The following is a 17,370-nucleotide window of genomic DNA, read 5'->3' on the forward strand; positions in this document are numbered from 1 at the left end:
ACGTTCTTACGTAAAACTTTGCGAGATCTTGCGACGTTGGCAGCAACTTCTGACTTCACAGCGTTACGTATTTATTATTTCGGTTGGAACGCAGGAGGTTGCGGGAAAAGAAAAAAATCGTTGGAAACCGTCGAAGTGATTTATTGTTCCATATTTATACACATAATAAGCGAATACGATAATATCGTATTAGGTACTAGATCGTATTGTATATATATTCATTCATTTATTTATATATCGAGCATTCTGTACAATAAATAAAGACTCTAGAGCATTTAAAACATAACACGGTGTACTCCCTTGCGATTGCCATCGAAAAGTGTACAATAATTTAACGAGTTTCCCCATGCGTATATTGTATCGTCCTTTCAGACACCGTTCGTCAGAGGCGCCACGACGACGACGCGACGCCTAGCTTTATTCGATCCGAGGATGTATATACACCGCACAGGGTTTTACTTTGAACTTCTCAAACAAATCGTAACAATTCCCCTCCCCGTTCGACACGGTCGATGAGATCACGTTCTCGCGGGAAGCTCTGATAATACTTGCTCTTCTTCAACGCATTGAACAACTCGCCCGAACGCGTTCGTTTACACTTTCACGAATATATTCAGAGAAAACATGCGACGTACGAAAAACATTGTCACGCTGTCTATGTAAATGTGTGAATCGATAGTCTTGCTGTGTTCCTGGTCTGTTCGAAAATCGTTAGCCATCGTTATAGCTTGTATGAAACATTTGAAATTCGCATCGACAGAGAAGACGCGAGTCGCGGACGATATTGTCCACGGATAGAGCGTGCGATATGTTGGCATTGAAACGGTGGCGCATAGAAAAGAGTAAAAGTCAAGTATAAGATTTTGCATGCTCGGATGTTCGTATAAAAAGGCATACGAAGACGCAAGACTGGCAGAATTCAAAGGTCTTTATAAAAAAGGTCGTCTCGAACGAATCTCGGCTAAGTATAAAACGATATGTCGCGTGTTTCTATGCGCCAGTGATAACGGTCTGCGTGTATTTGTGTGTATGCACGTGTGTGTTTAGCGTACGAATATCGAATGAAAAGCGAATGTGATCGAGGCAAAAAGGACGCGGCTACTCGATTCGGCCGAACCATTGGCCCAACCCTTCGAACAACCTTTGACCTTTCATGACACGAGTAATATCTCTAACGATAGGGTTCAACTATTTATACAATCGTGCAACGTACACTGCTCTTGCTGCTGCTTTTTCGTCGTCGAATAAAATCGTCCTCGATAATCGAATCCATTCGTTAATTGCGATTTATTTAGAATGGAAATTTCTTTATCCTAAAACGGAGCTGAAAATAGGAGAGAGATGCGCAGGGAAAAATCGCGACACGATCGTCGAATTTCGTGTTTGTCTCAGCTGATGATTTTCCAATTTCAATTTCACGGTTCACTTGAATTTTCCTCTCGATTAGATCACTTTCGGCGAGCAAAGAATCGTACCGATCGTGTCACAACGAAACCTGCAATTTCGTTAAACTTCCACATTACGGAATGAAAGGAACGACGCACCCGAGTCATCCGAGGCTATCCGTTTCTTTCTCTGTGCACCGTTCGCTTTCCCTTCTCACTCATTCAACGAGCGAATAGACGAATCTTATAATCGGCTACTCGATCGATCTTCGTCGAAGCGACGCGATCGCCCACGATATATTACTATTGTCTTCTTAAATCCACGAACCGAGATACATACAACATGCATTTCTATCTAACGTGACTAATGTTCACGGGAACGCTCGTTTCGCTCTCTCAAACGAGCATTATCTTAGCTGGAACAACGAGTTCTCCGAACGTTTAACTCTTTCAGTCCTGGCCAGCGTTAACGCCGGCAAATTTCATCCTCGCGTGTCAAACATTTTATTTCCCTCTTGGACAACCCTCCGTAAGTAATGTATTTTGATATGTTTGTCGAAGAACGATAAACCTGAGAACATTTTACAAGCAAACCTATGATGAAAAATAAAACCGCAAAGGCGTACCATATTTCGTAGCATACACAGCGACACAGGAAAATCGGATATGTTGCGTAAAAGGAACAGAACTTTGCTTTCTCCAATTTCTTGCCAATGCCGCTGTTGTCGAGGACTGAGAGAGTCAATAGCATGGAGAATTTGAACATTCCGGTTCCTCCTCGATTTACGCGATCGTCTCACACTTATCGTAAACGCGCGGTTGCACAAATTTCGAGTCCGTGTTGTTTCAGTCGAGAGGACTCGAGGGATCGGCAGCTCCTTCGAGGAACAGAGGTCCCGCGGTAATAAGCACAGGAAGAACCTGGACAAGAAAACGCAGCACAACACGCTATCCAGCGGAATCGTTCCCTCGGTGCCGTTGGCATCGTGCCGAAAAGGACAACAGCCGGTCGACCCGCCCTGACGACTGTGCATCCTTTCTCGTACAGGATTCACATGGCTGAATCACGAGGCCAACGATAGATTCGCGTTTCTCGTTCGTCCATCGTCGGACAGACGCGAGACGACCAGATTCTCGTTACGATTACGCCGCAGTCGAGGTTTCGTGCAACAGACACAAGTCGCGTGATCGTTAGCTGCGTTGGCAATTAAGGGGAGCTTTTCTTTCGCGATCAAAAGAGGAGTCTTCTGTTATCGGCTGATGTCGTTAAAATCGATCGTCCTTTTCTCGATACCTGCGGAAATTGTCATCCCGTTCCTCTTCTCGAGGGTGAGCAACGAGCTTTATTTATTTCGTTTCACAGGCGGTCTCTCTCGGGACGGTCGGAGTTGTCGATTCGGAGGACTCGCAGTATACGGTAGAGATCGCGAGAACTCGGATAGAAAGATTGTTAAAGATCATCGTTAATCGACTCGCCAAGCAACTAACGATTTACCCCGAAAATTTGATCGTTTCTTCCTTTCGATGATTACCACTACCAAGAGCCGAAGAAGAAGGTTGATAGTATTCCTATTAAAGTCAACCAGCCAACCAGATTGAAGGATCCTCTTCTGTAGACAGCGTTGTTCATGCAGGTCTCCCGGATGCTGATGTTCTTGAGGCCCCGACGGCTCAGCAGATTGTGAACGCCTCGTTTATCGCTCTTCTGTAAGATGTGCTCTCGCGAGAGCAGCAAGGAATACAGTTGATTGTCCGGGCTCCGGGAGCAGAAAGTCAACACCATGTCTGAGGCCACGGCTTTCATTACGTGCACGTTCCCCGTGAACTGATGGTACGGTCTCTCCGACACTGTCAGCGTACCTGTCGAAATCGTCGCGATCGATTAGAGATCTATGCTTGCAACACGATTGTAAGTGGTAACGAGGAAGCAAGGAATGAGAAGGAACACCTAATGTAGAAGAAGCGAACAGATTCTGGAATTCAGAAGAAGTGTAGAATGTGCGTAGAGGGTGAGAGAACTGCGATACGTTGCTATACTGTATAGAATGTAAGGAAGTAGATAGAGCGAGGGGTAGCCTGGAGAAAGTGGGGGCGGAAGATATTGCGAAGTAAATTGGCCGAGGGATTTAGAAAAGAAAAAGAAAGACAAGCGAGATCAAAGATAGGGTTACGTAGTAATAAAGTGAAATGAAAGTAGAACAGATCGAGTAAATAAGCGACCAGTTAATTAAGGAGCGATAGTAAGGCAGCGATCTATTTTCTAGGCTCACGAGTTCGAAGATAATTAAACAAATAGTAAAATAATACACCCGATATAGAAAGACGAGTGATGCTATGTCATTGGAATTTTGAACCGGTGACACCATGTGATTCCACAGGTTTGTATAATATTCTTAAATCCTTTTATATTTCAATCTTGCTCTCATTTTAGCAAGCAAAAAGAGCTCGCAACGTTTTAACAGGATGTTTAACGGAAAATCGAAACCGGGAATCATGCATAGAGATAGGATACTATTTATGGAGATATTTTTCGATCGAAAAATTGAAAAAATATAGCTGTATCGAAAATGGCCGGGAGAACGTAGCGGGGTCAATGCTGCAATATACATGCAGCTTGACATTCTGATATTGAAAATATAAAACTGTCGAAGTTTGTTTTTTTATATGTGCCCATCACAGCGACATCATAACGCGGTGCATCATTCGTGCGTACCAGAACGAAAGAAGAACAAATTGTTCGAATCGTTGGTGGATTTTGAATGTTGCACGACGGGGGATGAACGGCAGTTTGATTAACTCTGTGTCGGTTAACCGCAGGAATTGCCAGGCGATTGTATCTCGTAGTACGACCTTGGAAACTACGATGTTCGCTATTCACACAGAGAAAGGGTAAAAATCCATACTGTCTAAATCCGTCTAACTATAACACCGAATTAAATGCTACTAAACGATGAAACTTCATTTAATGACAAGCTTTAAACGCAGTTAGAAAACCGAGGAAGGAAACATCGAAATAAAATTGTGCCAAAGAGAACGAGATCTGACGCTGCGGAGAAAAAGTCCTGAATCTGATCCCGAATTTTCTTCGAAAAATCTTCTCGGATCACCATTTTCCCTTGTTGATTTTAATTTCACGGAAATCCATCGATAATGCATCTGAAACTATAGGAGCAACTTGGTCTCTGTTCGCAGCAATATTTCTCTCGTGTATTCTATGCGTTCCATAGACGTGACGTTGCTTCGTTCCAAACGAATGGAACTGAAGCATCGAAATGATTTGAAATCGGGGAATACGCAGCCGCGATTCAAGGGGAATCAGCAGCGGAAATCAGTGAATCGGTCTGATTATTGTCTACGACGACTGGGAATGCCGGTGTGCTCCCGCTGGAAATCTGTCACATTACGCGCCATTATGTCGTTGATGGTGTACTTACGCCACTGATTAGGAATACGCGCAGATAGGATTATCGGATGTCGCGCTCAGTTTACGTATGCCATTCCACATATCGCCACATCTACGTATCGCCATTCATTTTTCTTACCTTCAATGCATGCGTTCTACTTTTCCCAACGATCTCACCATTGTTATTTGCCTTTCCAACGACGAACGTCGGTTTGCGTGTTCGAAGAACTGCCAGATAATCGAATATACGGGATGATCGTTGCTGAGAATTTTTGTTCGAAACATCGTTTCGTAAGATGGGCAGAGCGACTTGAAGAATCGTGGCGATCGTTCTGATCAACACCCCTGTACAATACGGAGGATCGTTAAATTTGGCGTTTTTTTTTTAAATCGTTAAACGAACGTTACGTTCCTGTTGAATGTTTGGCCGATAAAACGCCGGGTATTATTACTTGGGGAAATGATTGTCACGCGTCTGTTACGTGCCAATCGCAATAACGTCAACAGCCAGTACTATCGTATTATTATTGCGTCGTCCATTAAGCTGTTTCATCATGTAAACGGTTACTAGCCTTCGGGATATTGACGTTTAATCGTATGAAACTAATTGGAGCGGCCGTTCGGTCGCCTGAAATTTTTACTTCACGTTTTCATCGAACGAATCATTTCATCAATTATTTTGCCGCGTTGCCTTGTTTATTTCCGCGTCGATCCACGGGACATGCACGTTTCGACGATGATTCGCAATAGCAGCAGCTTACAGGGAACAGCTGAAACGCTCCGGGAATGAATTCAAGACTGCTACGGAGAGATCTTGTCGTTCTCGCGCGCAACACGCGCCTTTGATTTATTTTTCATTTTCCAAGTCGAGTGCTTTTATCCGGACTGTATCCGTTTTACGGTAGAAACAGGAGGGTCGGAGAATTGGCACTGAAAACAGGAGGCAAGCACGCGACAAACAGAGAGACGCGAGAACTCTGTTTAAAAAGTGACACGGTCTCGTTGTCTCGATAAAGTCTGTTGAATTCGTGGAATTTTTAGTAGCGTGTCAACAGAAACGTCATAGAGATATTTTCCGTTGAAAATCAGCGTATGCTTTGTTCCGCTGTTTCGAAACTGAATTTTTCGCTAACCCGTCAGATCGCGATTTTGTTTGGTCGATTCGCCTTCATCTCATGCTCGTTCGTCCAAAGAATTCAGACACGACGCTGAGTCGATTATATCGGCGATTGATCACGTAAGGAATCTGTCACAATATGTACGATACGGATTTTTGTATATACAGGGTGGTTGGTAGTTACCAAGAATAAAAAGTTTTCGTTTGAGGCTTTGTTTTCGAGAAAATCGACTTTGAATTTTCGCTCGGTGCGCGTGCACTTTATCACGTCTCGTTATAACGGATCTCACTGTAGATCGTTGTTTTTTTAATTTTTAAAATTTTTAAATTTTTATTCTATATTTCCGACTTCTTTTTTCGCGTAGAATCACCCCCTTTCATCTTGTACCACCAGTTACCAACCAGCCTGTATATTTCGTAGCACGCAATGGTATAAAATTGCTGCAAGCCTGAATACTTTTGGGAAACACCGTAAATTGAACGAACAATAATATCGAAAAATTTGTAGCGCTTCGATATCGCGATAACATTGCAAAGTGCTAATATTTTACGCTGTAATATAATATCAGTTGAAATTCTAGAAAAATACCGCTTTTATAACATACAGCGAATAATCTATCAGGAGAACAAACTTTTGCTCGCCACTGTGGACAAGACACAAGGTTCGCCTGGTATCCAATTTGTCAATGAAGCAAAATCCAACCATTTAATAACGCGGTGCTACTCTGATAAAAAAAAAAGAAAAAAACAAAGGAACGGAGGAAGAGTTTGAAACTAAACGAAAATTTGAAAAGACGAGATTCGAGTTAAACGTCGTCTCGCGACCAAGTCCAAGGGATAAGTTTCTGGCGAAGGAGAAGAGGTAGAGGAGGCTTCGAGAAATCTCGATCCGCGAACGCATTGTGCTCGCTTTCGCCAACTCTCAGCTGTCCGTGGATACGAGACAGAAGAATGGAGCCGCGAGATGAAAAAAGGGAGCCCGGCAAGGGGCTTTTGAAAAATTATTTTCCGCGTCGACGGTTTCTCGCGGATTTCCCTCGCTTGTCCGCGGCTTCGTTTCTCTATCCCGAGCCAGCCCATAATTGGATGGGCTGACTCCTCTCCGGCATGACCGACGAGACCACGTTCGGCTCTATTCTCGCTGACAGTTAACCGATAATCACGCCGACTACCTGGGAATTCATTAAGATCGTTATCGGATGCACCTTACGACTTTAATTGCCGCCACTGGTTTCCTACTTTGTTCCTAAGTCTCTAGAGCTCGATAATTAGCCGCTTAGAGGGCGATCGTTCGGCGGAAATTGTCCTCCCCTGTGATCGCCTTTTGACCGACTACTCCACATATTTCACGCCTCAAACCATTCCTTCCTCTATCGTTCTCAGCGTTTCTCAGTCGTTCTACATTCTGTCGTTCGTCCCAATCCGATCGCTACCAATAATCGACGAAAAACGTTCATTCGGATTTCCATTACTCGTAATCGACACGAATTCACACCGTCGTTGTATCTCAGACTATTGGACCGAAGGATTTCCAACAGGAAGATATCACAGATATCGTTGGTCGAAAGTCAACAAAGGTTGCGAGTTCTTGCGAGGCTAGCTTCGATCGAAAACTATGATAAAAGACGCTTTTACCATGGAAGTGACCGTTTATCTGTTTGTCGATCTCGTTCTTAGGAGTCAACCAAGTTCGATTGGCTATTTCGTTCCGCCCCCTTTGTTCTATCGCGTTTATACGGCTCATTGATCACCAACTACGAAGGCTGCATCGGGTCAATGAATTGAAACTGCTTTGAAGTTAGGAGCTGACAACTGGTAAGCCACTACTCTTGTAGGAACAGTTCTGTTTAGAATCCATCGGACCATACCGAGACGCGATTTCCAACCAGATGATGGATCTTAATTCCCTCGATAGAGGAATCTATCTAAGCGCCAATCTCCTTCCTGTATATCCTAACAAAATTCTGGTCTTATCACGCAGGAGAACAGAACAGTTCTTGTTGAGATATGTGTAATTTTCTGTGCTGGACTGAGTTAAGTGCGTAGTAGAAATACTTATATGAATAAGTATGTGTGTGTGCGCAGCGTCTCGAAACAAAGGAATGCAAACAGTCAGTCGGTTAAGGGTCGTCGAAGAGTCGGTTTACAGTCGGGTATAGTAGAAGGTGCTGAGACGCGTGCAAGTGTGTATCGATAAATATGTAAAGAATCGTCCATGTAATAAATATATCATTATTTTAGTAATAACTGTAAATATAAATTTAATGTTCCTATAACATTATTTCGGCTCCAAAGATCCACAATTCTCAATAGTTCTACATCGGCAACAGGAATTTGTCACGAGAATTATTTCGTTAAAAAAGAAAACCAGTGACTAAAAGAATGCGTTCGTTTGTATTGGGCACGACTATAGTTCGATACAGGACTATTACTGATCAGAGTATCGGCTCGATCTTTCGCTAAAAACAAATATACAGGGTGGTTTGTAACTGGTGGTGCAAGGGGAAAGGGGGTGATTCTACGCGAAAAAAGAAGTCGAAAATATATAATAGAATAAAAAAATTTTTTTTTTTAATTTTTCCATCGACACAACGATCTACAGTGAGATCCGTTTTAAAGAGACGTAATAAAGTGCAGGCGTACCGAGCGAAAATTCAAAGTCGATTTTCTCGAAAACAAAGCCTCAAACGAAAAATTTTTATTCTATATTTTCCACTTCTTTTTTCGCGTAGAATCACCCCCTTTCCGCTTGTACCACCAGTTACCAACCACCCTGTATTTGCCAGTATATTGTACACATACGGTCACGTATATATGTAGTACACAGTACGTATGTCACGAGATACACGCAGGATATTTGTAAAGTCGTTTCTAGACATTGAAACGAAGAAAGAAAAAGTGCATAAAAATATCGTCCAAGGCTTATTTCTCAAGCTATAAATAATTCTCCATTTCACGTTAGAAATACACTGGTAACAAAGATTCAAGTTATCTCGCTTACATTTCGTATGCGTCGTCGTTTCTTACTTTGACATCCATGAATCAAAGCGAATAACATAATATCGTTAAACTGAGAAACACGACGCACGAGCATTCACATTAGCGACTAGCCAATTTGGTCGCGTTTAATCTGGTCAGTTATCGAGGAAAGTATATTTCTGGGAAATCGGTTACCTCGTCAGCTTACGATAATCGTCTTTGAAAGAAGTTCGAACCGAGTAGCTGCAAGTTATCGAGCTGTTCGTTATTATCTATCGGTGAGGAAACTTCATTGGAGCAGGAACTAACTGGGTAGCTTTTTTATTTTTTATTTTTCTCCCCCTGGCGCCACCAACTGCGACGTTTCACGGGGGAATTATTCTTCCGTTTTATGCGCCACGAATGGCACGGTGACTATCCTCGCGGACCGAGAAAAACCGTTCAGCAAAATCGTGGACGGCAGAATCATTGTCGGGAATTACGCTTATCTACTCGATTTTCACTCTTTTTCACAGATTTAACAGAAAAAAATATTAAATCTCCACAGCTTTTTGTCAAGAACGCTCAAAAACAGAAAAGAAAAGGGAACAAAGTAGACGAAAAAGTCAAAAGATTATTCGAATTAATTTTTTCCGCTTGGGAAAAGCTCGTGAAAATTTTCATCGGTTCGCAAAAGAAGTATGATCAAAGTACCGCACCTAAAATTCTGATAAAGCGTCGTTCTATGAGTCCTAAAGCCTCGTGAAACCACAATCATTTATAGCAAACGCGATAGGACAGTTGTAAAAAAAAAAAAAAACATAAGATAACCCGAGAAACGAATTGTAAGTTTGTCCACCTCAAACGATCGTAACTTCGAAACGAATGCACGAAACGAGAAGATTCAACAGCTACTTTGCAAAGGAAATTGTTAATTAATAACGATAAAAGTCGACAAAAGAAATAAGTAAAGTATTACATTAAATATGCAAATATTCTGCGAAATATGTTTGTTATTAAACTATAACCTGCTTCTAAAACAAGTTGGAACGCATCGAATACGAAGAATTATCGCTATATTTCATTTTTCTCATCTTCTGATTGTAATTTCTCAATAAAATCATCGTCGACGACGAAGTGTGCCATGTACGTTGATGGCGTGTCGTATCAGAATCTTAGGTGCCTGAAGTAGAAATTTGATATCCTTTTCTGACTATCTTCCTTTGCGAATTTCACAGCAGCTAAAATGCCCTCTTCGTGTTCCGAAATTGCAATCTGGTTTGGAATGAGTTACCATTTTGAAAACTGGAGGAGATCCAGAAGCCCGGCTTCCTGCTGATGTCCGGTATCCGGAAGGTGTATTCCACAGTGCCGGCCTCCTCCACCCACAATAGCTTCAACGAGGACAAGAACTTGGCCGATTTCTCGGCCTCCATCAGGTTCACGATCGGACAAGAATCGACCACGTACGATCCAACGGCAGGTTTCGACGAGTCGACTTTGTGCTCCAGCACCTCCACCACGTACCACTTGCCCATTATCTGAAATCAATACCGGCACAAATGGATTTATTACGTTCGCGTGCTAACGCAAACGCGCTCTGACGCGTTCCGATCGGCAAAGCCGGACTGCTGCAAAGCCGGACTCTGCTGTAAATCCGGCAGATTTAGGAAACGCGAACGGGGGCTTGGAATGTTGCCTGTTGGTGCTACCCACAGTTTCGATCGATGCGATTTTCCAAGATTACAATTGTTTCAATTTGTTTACGAATTGTTCGTTACTCGTTGACAATGAACCATCGTAGTTCCTTATCTTTTTGGTAACATTAAACGAGTAGAGTTACGTAAAAGCGTTGCAATTTTATTTCATCGAAGCTATCGTCAATAATATAGATTTGTCGAGTGTAGAAAATTTTCTCGTTTTTTTAACGTGAAATATATTTACTTACTTTATACAGGGTGGTTGGTAAATAACTGGCGGTAAATAACGCGAAAAAAGAAGTCGAAAATATAGAATAAAAATTGTTCGATGGAATGGAAAATTTTTCGTTGTCTCGATGGAAAAATTAAAAAAAAAAAAAATGTTTATTCTATATTTTCGACTTCTTTTTTCGCGTAGAATCACCCCTTTTCCGCTTGTAGCATCAGTTACCAACCACCCTGTATAATCGATAATAGGAATTATTTATTTTATAGTACGAATATGAAATACAGAACAGACACGTACGGTGTTCAAAGATCCTCGAAGGAATCAATATCGATTATCGATGCACCTATGAGAACGATCAGGCATCCTCTTACGTTCTCATCTTCACAATCTACCTCTCGATTCGAGCATTCGAATGTCATTACCGGACTATCAAATTTTGCAAACAAATTTACTAGCTTAGATTACTTTGGTGGTTCTCCGTCATCTTTCGAATCCAATTATGTACAGAAAGCTCTCCGATGTGGATTAGACAATTAGGCAACTCTTATAGGTATCAATTATGTATTATGGTATTTCACCTACGTATCAAGAAAGGGCCAACTCGTTTAAATAAATAAATAAGAAATAAATATGTTTCTTTCGAGATGTCGAAGAAGCAAACCGTATATTTTTCGAACATTCTAGTAATTTTTGAGAGTGCGGATGGATTCTTTCCGAGTAAAATGATAGAACATATACGTGGAAAAATGCGAGGGAATATTTTTGTCGAAAATGTCGATGTGATTTTTAATCAAACATTGAATTTTCGCTCTATACTTCGTTATCATGATCTTCCGCCGATTCGATGCTGAATATCGACTGCATAGTTGGCAGTTTCTGACGAGAAAATCTGGAACGAGGGAAATTCAACGAGTTTTTAAATCGAATGTCAATTTAAATCCCGATTTTGTAAAAGTTATCTGCATAATTACGACCGAGCACCGTCCCAAACGATCCAATTTTTCGAATTAGTAGCACGTTTTCGTCTACGGTAATTCGTGTATCGAAATGATTTGTCCGTTTATACGTATAACGGCAGGATAATAAAAGATAATTCTATGAAACGCGCGGAGGACGCAACGACGTAAAGCAACGGCTGCCATCGATTGAAATTAGAACGGTTGGCTTATCGTGTATTTTTGCTGTGAAACAATTTAAAAACGCATCGAGGGAATACAGAGTTTCGTAGAATCGAATTTATCGATTTTTTATGCTTCTTGAAGCATCGTTTTGTAATTACCGGCGAGAGAAAATGTGCAAACTTCAGCTATTGTTCATGGTTCGATGCGGTGTAACCTCTTAAGTACGAAAAGTAAAAGTTTATGAAAGTGTCGCGATCCATTTACCGCGATAGATTTTCGCGATCGTGAAAAATTCTCGTCGTTTAATAAACCATCGCTCTTCGGTTCCGTTCCAATAAACGTACAAATCAGTCACGAGAAACTTTAAAAATTTAAAAGCAACTTGACACGGGCTTAATCCACTTTAACTTAGCTCTAACTTCTCGCAGCTAGATTGTAAAGTTGGAGGAGAGACAAGAGTAGCGATACCCGTCGTCATTTTGACGACTGAATCTTTAAGTAGGAAGGAAGATCGAATGACGCGATTAAATGTTAAAATAAATGATAATTCACAGGCCAACAGGGAACGGGTTGTCGTTCGTGCCGCAGGAAATCGTTCGCTCGACGAGATAATCCGCTGACTTTAGCCGAAGAACGGATAATTCAAGCTCGTGCTTAAACTAAATTGGCGACGATTTATTGGCCGTGCAATCGGCCATGAATAAACGAAGAGAAATAATATCGATCAGCTGGAATCGGCTGGAGATCTCGTTGCTGGAAACAACATTTCGTATATTTAGCACGAACGAAGAAGAAAAGATCTGATTTCGATATTAACTGCGTTTTGCAACGAGGAAGTCGATCCGTCGATAAAGCAATCATCTGAAATCTTGCCGTTGATTTGATGTGCGGATAATTGAAAGTAAACGCGTGCCACTTCGATTAATAATTAATACCGTAATCACGAATACCCATCGTGATTACGAGATGAAGCCGCGAGCATTTCCATCGGATCGCGTGATTTCTAAATGAATTTTACGTCGAATTAATCGTGATATCTATATTCGAAAACAACGGGTATAACGATGGCCAATTAACGAAGCCAGCTCGAATCCAGTTAACGTTATGTTGCTGTAATCCAGGATTTAATCCATTCGCAAGAAATATTTCGCTATTCTCGAGTATTGAAACCGTGGCGATCAACGAAGCCACGGAAGTAATAAGATTCCCAGTGCTAATTAATCGACAGTTAACCGTGCTCGCTGCAAACAACCGCATCGTTGTCGAAAACTTCTCTTTGACCAATACTCTCGAATAGCGTGCGCTCGATTTGCCTCGTTTCTCTCGGCAAATGCAATTTCGCCCGAAAAGTAACGTAATTTCATTCGCCGTGGCTGTTGTTCACCAACTTACCAGCCTGGAACATACTCGCGGACATACTCGTTGCTATTGCGCTAAAAACGTTGACAATAACGGGGCCGCGATCTGTACGCAAAATAATTAAAATAACAAATGCCTGGTACTGGACGAGCCGAGCGTGAAAATGCTCATCGGCGAACACGGAATACACGGCGGAACCAGAGACGCATAGGGGCGATTTATTAAAGTTACGCCGCGGCCTGATACACCGACCGGCCATTCGTTCCGGCCCGCACGCGGTATTGCTACGGAAAACGGACTTTAAACTGGACTTCATAGTGGCGCGTAATTGCGACGCCCGGCTTTTATGAAAGGGGGCAGACGCGCACTTTCCACCACGGGCCCTTCGTTTCTCCCGCGGATATTTCGCAACAAGCCGCGCCAGAGATGGCCAACGGCGGATTCATTTTTCAAGGGTAATTACACGCTCCGCTACTTCTCTCGCTCGTTTATCACGGGATATTAGAATATAATTGCCAGGCATAGGCGCGCGCGCGTTTTCCCATTGTCGACGACACGATCGAAAAGTCGTTCTTGTTGGTCGAGGAATTGTAAGGTAATTTGCAGATGTACCAATTATCCGAAACCCCTAGAAATTGGAAAAAGATTTATCGCCAGATATGCGCCCCTTTAGGCTGCGGGCTAATTCGAACGTAACACCATGTGTTGGTATTTGTCTATATTTTACGCAACTTGATAATTTTAACAATCACGGGGATCGTTTTTAATCGGGAAACGCGTACCTTTGTGCGTTCCTTTTGTTTGTTCCTGTTGGGAAATTGGATAGCAGCGTCGAAAGGTTCGTTGCAATTGCTACGACGCGTGTTGATAATGGAACGACGATGGTAGGGAGGGAGTAGAATGCAACGTCGAAGCAACGGCGAAATATTTCCACATACCCGTGGGCAAATTCGCCTGTTCATTACTTTAATTGGTTCACGGTCCACTCTGAAATTACGCAGCCTCTAATATACGCGAGAGCGATTGTCGTGCGGTGTACGCGCGACCTGATTAAACATTGCCTTCGATGTACACGAAATGACTAGTAATTGACTCGTTGTGCATGCATCGTTACATTTATTTGGGAGAATGTCTAAGAATTACAAAAGGATAAATGGATAGTTTGCTAAATATTCGTATAAATAACGCTGAATACGATCGGTGATTGCCTGATGTCTGATTATTGGCGGTGTTATATCACTTAATATCCTTTCTTCAGTTCTTTTTCGACAGAGATTCCATTGGATCTTTTCGTTACGTTCGTTATCGGATAAATTGCCTTTTTAATTGTTGAAAATGCTGTTCCGTTTTTGTTGAAATGTCTTGTTTCTTTACAGGTGTTACTCCTGCACTTTTGTCTTGTCTTGCACTTGTCTTTCATTACAAACTTTGTCAACGCTATTGCGTTCTTCCTTTATTGCTGGAGTTCCTTCTGTTTAATGTACTTGCAATTGTATTACATTTTTATCGTTCAAAAGTTCTTAATTTAATACTCTTCGACTGGATTTTTATTATTGGAATTCTTTCCTGGTACAGCGTGTGTCGAAGTCTTTTTCTAATATTAAAATTCATTTTCCGAATTCCTTTTATAATTGTCCAAGTTATTTAATTTCGTTCGCTTTAACAGAACTACCGAGCCATCAAGTCGCCTTTTTTCAACGCGGGAATTTTCCCTTTGCTCCGCTCGCATCGACGAGGTTCATGCTCAGCACTCTCGTACGACTTCTTTTACTACTCAAGTCTCTCCTTCATGTCGTGGTACTGTCGTTCTTGAGTGCCCTTGGAATTCCTCGTAGAATTCTTCCAGTAGCGGAATCACACCTCCGAATGTACAAAGTTTTCATTGTTGCCACTTTCATTACAGCGAAAAGTACTTCAGAAAGGCACTGCTGAAGAGAACACGCAATAAATTATCTTTCTAATCAGCGATCCCTGTTGGAAACTGTCCATAGCAGTGTAGTTGAAACCGCGAGATAACCCCGCAGAAAATCGTAAAAAATATTCCGTAGTCGTGAGAAAGAATTTTGGAAAAAGTCACAAAGACCATCGATTAAAAATTCGAGGACTCAGGCATCGGATTCGAGCCATCCATAAAACGTTCGTGGTCATTCAATTTTCCGCAAACGCCCACGAATGACGCGTACAACATGGCACGTGGTTGATAGCGAGTGTTCTGGCTTCGCACCCGGTTCTAGTATTGCTTAATTGAGCATATCAGGAAATATAGCAGTGTATTTCTTATCGACTTTACATTGTACTCGATACATAGCCATCCAGCTATACCATATAGCGGTTGCCATAACGGTATATCGATTGGCGCGCGAATTTATGTCAATATTATCGGATATCGGCTAGTGAATTGTAGCAAACATTTCGCGACTTAGGTTTTTCTATATCTCTGTCCTTCTGCGCCATAAACGTCGTATCTATTATTTCGTTAATCCCCGTTTAATGGTATACTCCGACTATCCACCGTCCACTCGGCTGACGTTGATTTACGCTAATTTTCCACCGCGCAATAAAGGCAACCCAGCGCGACCCTTGACATCCATGCTGAATTTTGCAAGCGTTTTCGCGAGTCTAGCTCGTAAAAGAACGTCGTTCGAGCCGAGCGACTAAGCGGTAAATGAAGCAATATCGTTGATAAATGAGACGACGATTACCAGCCAACGAGACGAAACTCGAACGAGATTCGATCGTGTATAAGAAATAAATCTGGAAATACCAGAATTACGACATCAACGAGCACCTGGCGTTATTGTAAATTGTTTTAATCTCGGGGTATTACTTTTAAAGTATAGCGAATATATGAGACACGTTTGACTTTTTACGAGACTGCCAGTAATTGGAATACTCTAACGTAAATAACGAACACTACGCTTTCCTTTTTATCTCGTACATACATTAGGGAGAATTATATCTATTTCATAGTTTTCCTGCTGTTTTTCCTCTGCGTCTTTTCTTCTTGAATACTCGACGGAAAAAACAAAGACCGTGCAGTGGCACCGCCGGAGGATATGTAACTTCTTGCGACGCAACAGAATTCAGCGCAAGTGGAAATTTATAGTTCATGGAGCAGCGTGCTGGCAATAATATTTTGCCTGTTTCCGGCGGTTTCCCCTCCCCTCTTTATCTTTCTCGGCACTTGGCAAAAGGAGAGACGCGCCAGGCGAGCCAACTTTAATTTCTGCTCGTGGAATAATTATTTTCCAGAAGATCCGTGTATCGTTCAACTTTTTGAAGCTACATCCTCGGTAATAAGCATGAAAATGATATTAAGCCAGGCTCTCTTACTCTTTCGCGCTTTCTATTTTTTTTTTTTTTTTTTTCGTTGAAGGACGCCAAGTAAATCATCGTTACGACAATTTGTCTCATTGAGAAGAGAAAGGGCGCTTTAGGCTGTGCGATCCTCGCGAAATCGCGTTTCGATCTCGCGAGATTAATCCGCTTGATAAATCACTCGATTGATAAACAGCGTCTAAGCGTCGCGCCCGGAGTTCGATACGAGAATATTGCAGCAAAGTGCAAAGCCATCGTATCGCGAATGTTGATTTAGTAACTTTTGACTTTTACTTCCGCGACGACGGCACGTGTGAGCACGCGGTGCCGCAGCATTTCGACACGTTGCGTTGCGTTGCACATTGCGGAAAGCACCGGAGAAATTTAATAATGTCACCCGTGCTGGATGCACGTGCGAACGTCCGCTGTTTTCTTATTATATACTGCGAATCGTTACAATTCTTTCGTTTATCGAATTTACCTAATCGATCGATATTTTCATTATCGTCATTTATTTATTTATTTAACGAACGGCGTAAAGTTTCACTAATGTACAAGCATTATTACACAAGAAATCTGTTATTACACGTGCAATCTGCGAAGAGACAGATCTGAGAAACTAATATCGTATTCCTTTTGGTAATTTTTATACAGGAAAAGCTTCATCAGCTATCCCTGTTCTCCCTAATGGAATTCACCTTTCGGGATATATCTGGATATTTGCCTTTCGAGTGAAGTTATATTATACGGATTATCACGAAATACCAATTAGTGAATGAA

General features: G+C 41.9%; 1 protein-coding gene across 1 annotated transcript in view; it reads right to left on the reverse strand.

The window, feature by feature from the left end:
* Window positions 1-125: 125 nt before the first annotated feature.
* The window catches only part of LOC126865605 (uncharacterized), a 59,631-nt gene continuing 42,386 nt past the window's right edge, over window positions 126-17,370 (reverse strand). The window contains exons 2-3 of the mRNA XM_050618345.1: window positions 10,158-10,404; window positions 126-3,245 (exon numbers count right to left, since the gene is read on the reverse strand). Of these exons, the coding sequence (XP_050474302.1) occupies window positions 2,920-3,245; window positions 10,158-10,404 (573 nt within the window). The 3' untranslated portion in view covers window positions 126-2,919. The remainder of the gene's footprint in view (window positions 3,246-10,157; window positions 10,405-17,370) is intronic.

This window comes from Bombus huntii, chromosome 5 (assembly GCF_024542735.1).
Source record: "Bombus huntii isolate Logan2020A chromosome 5, iyBomHunt1.1, whole genome shotgun sequence".
Classification (NCBI taxonomy): Eukaryota; Metazoa; Arthropoda; class Insecta; order Hymenoptera; family Apidae; genus Bombus; species Bombus huntii.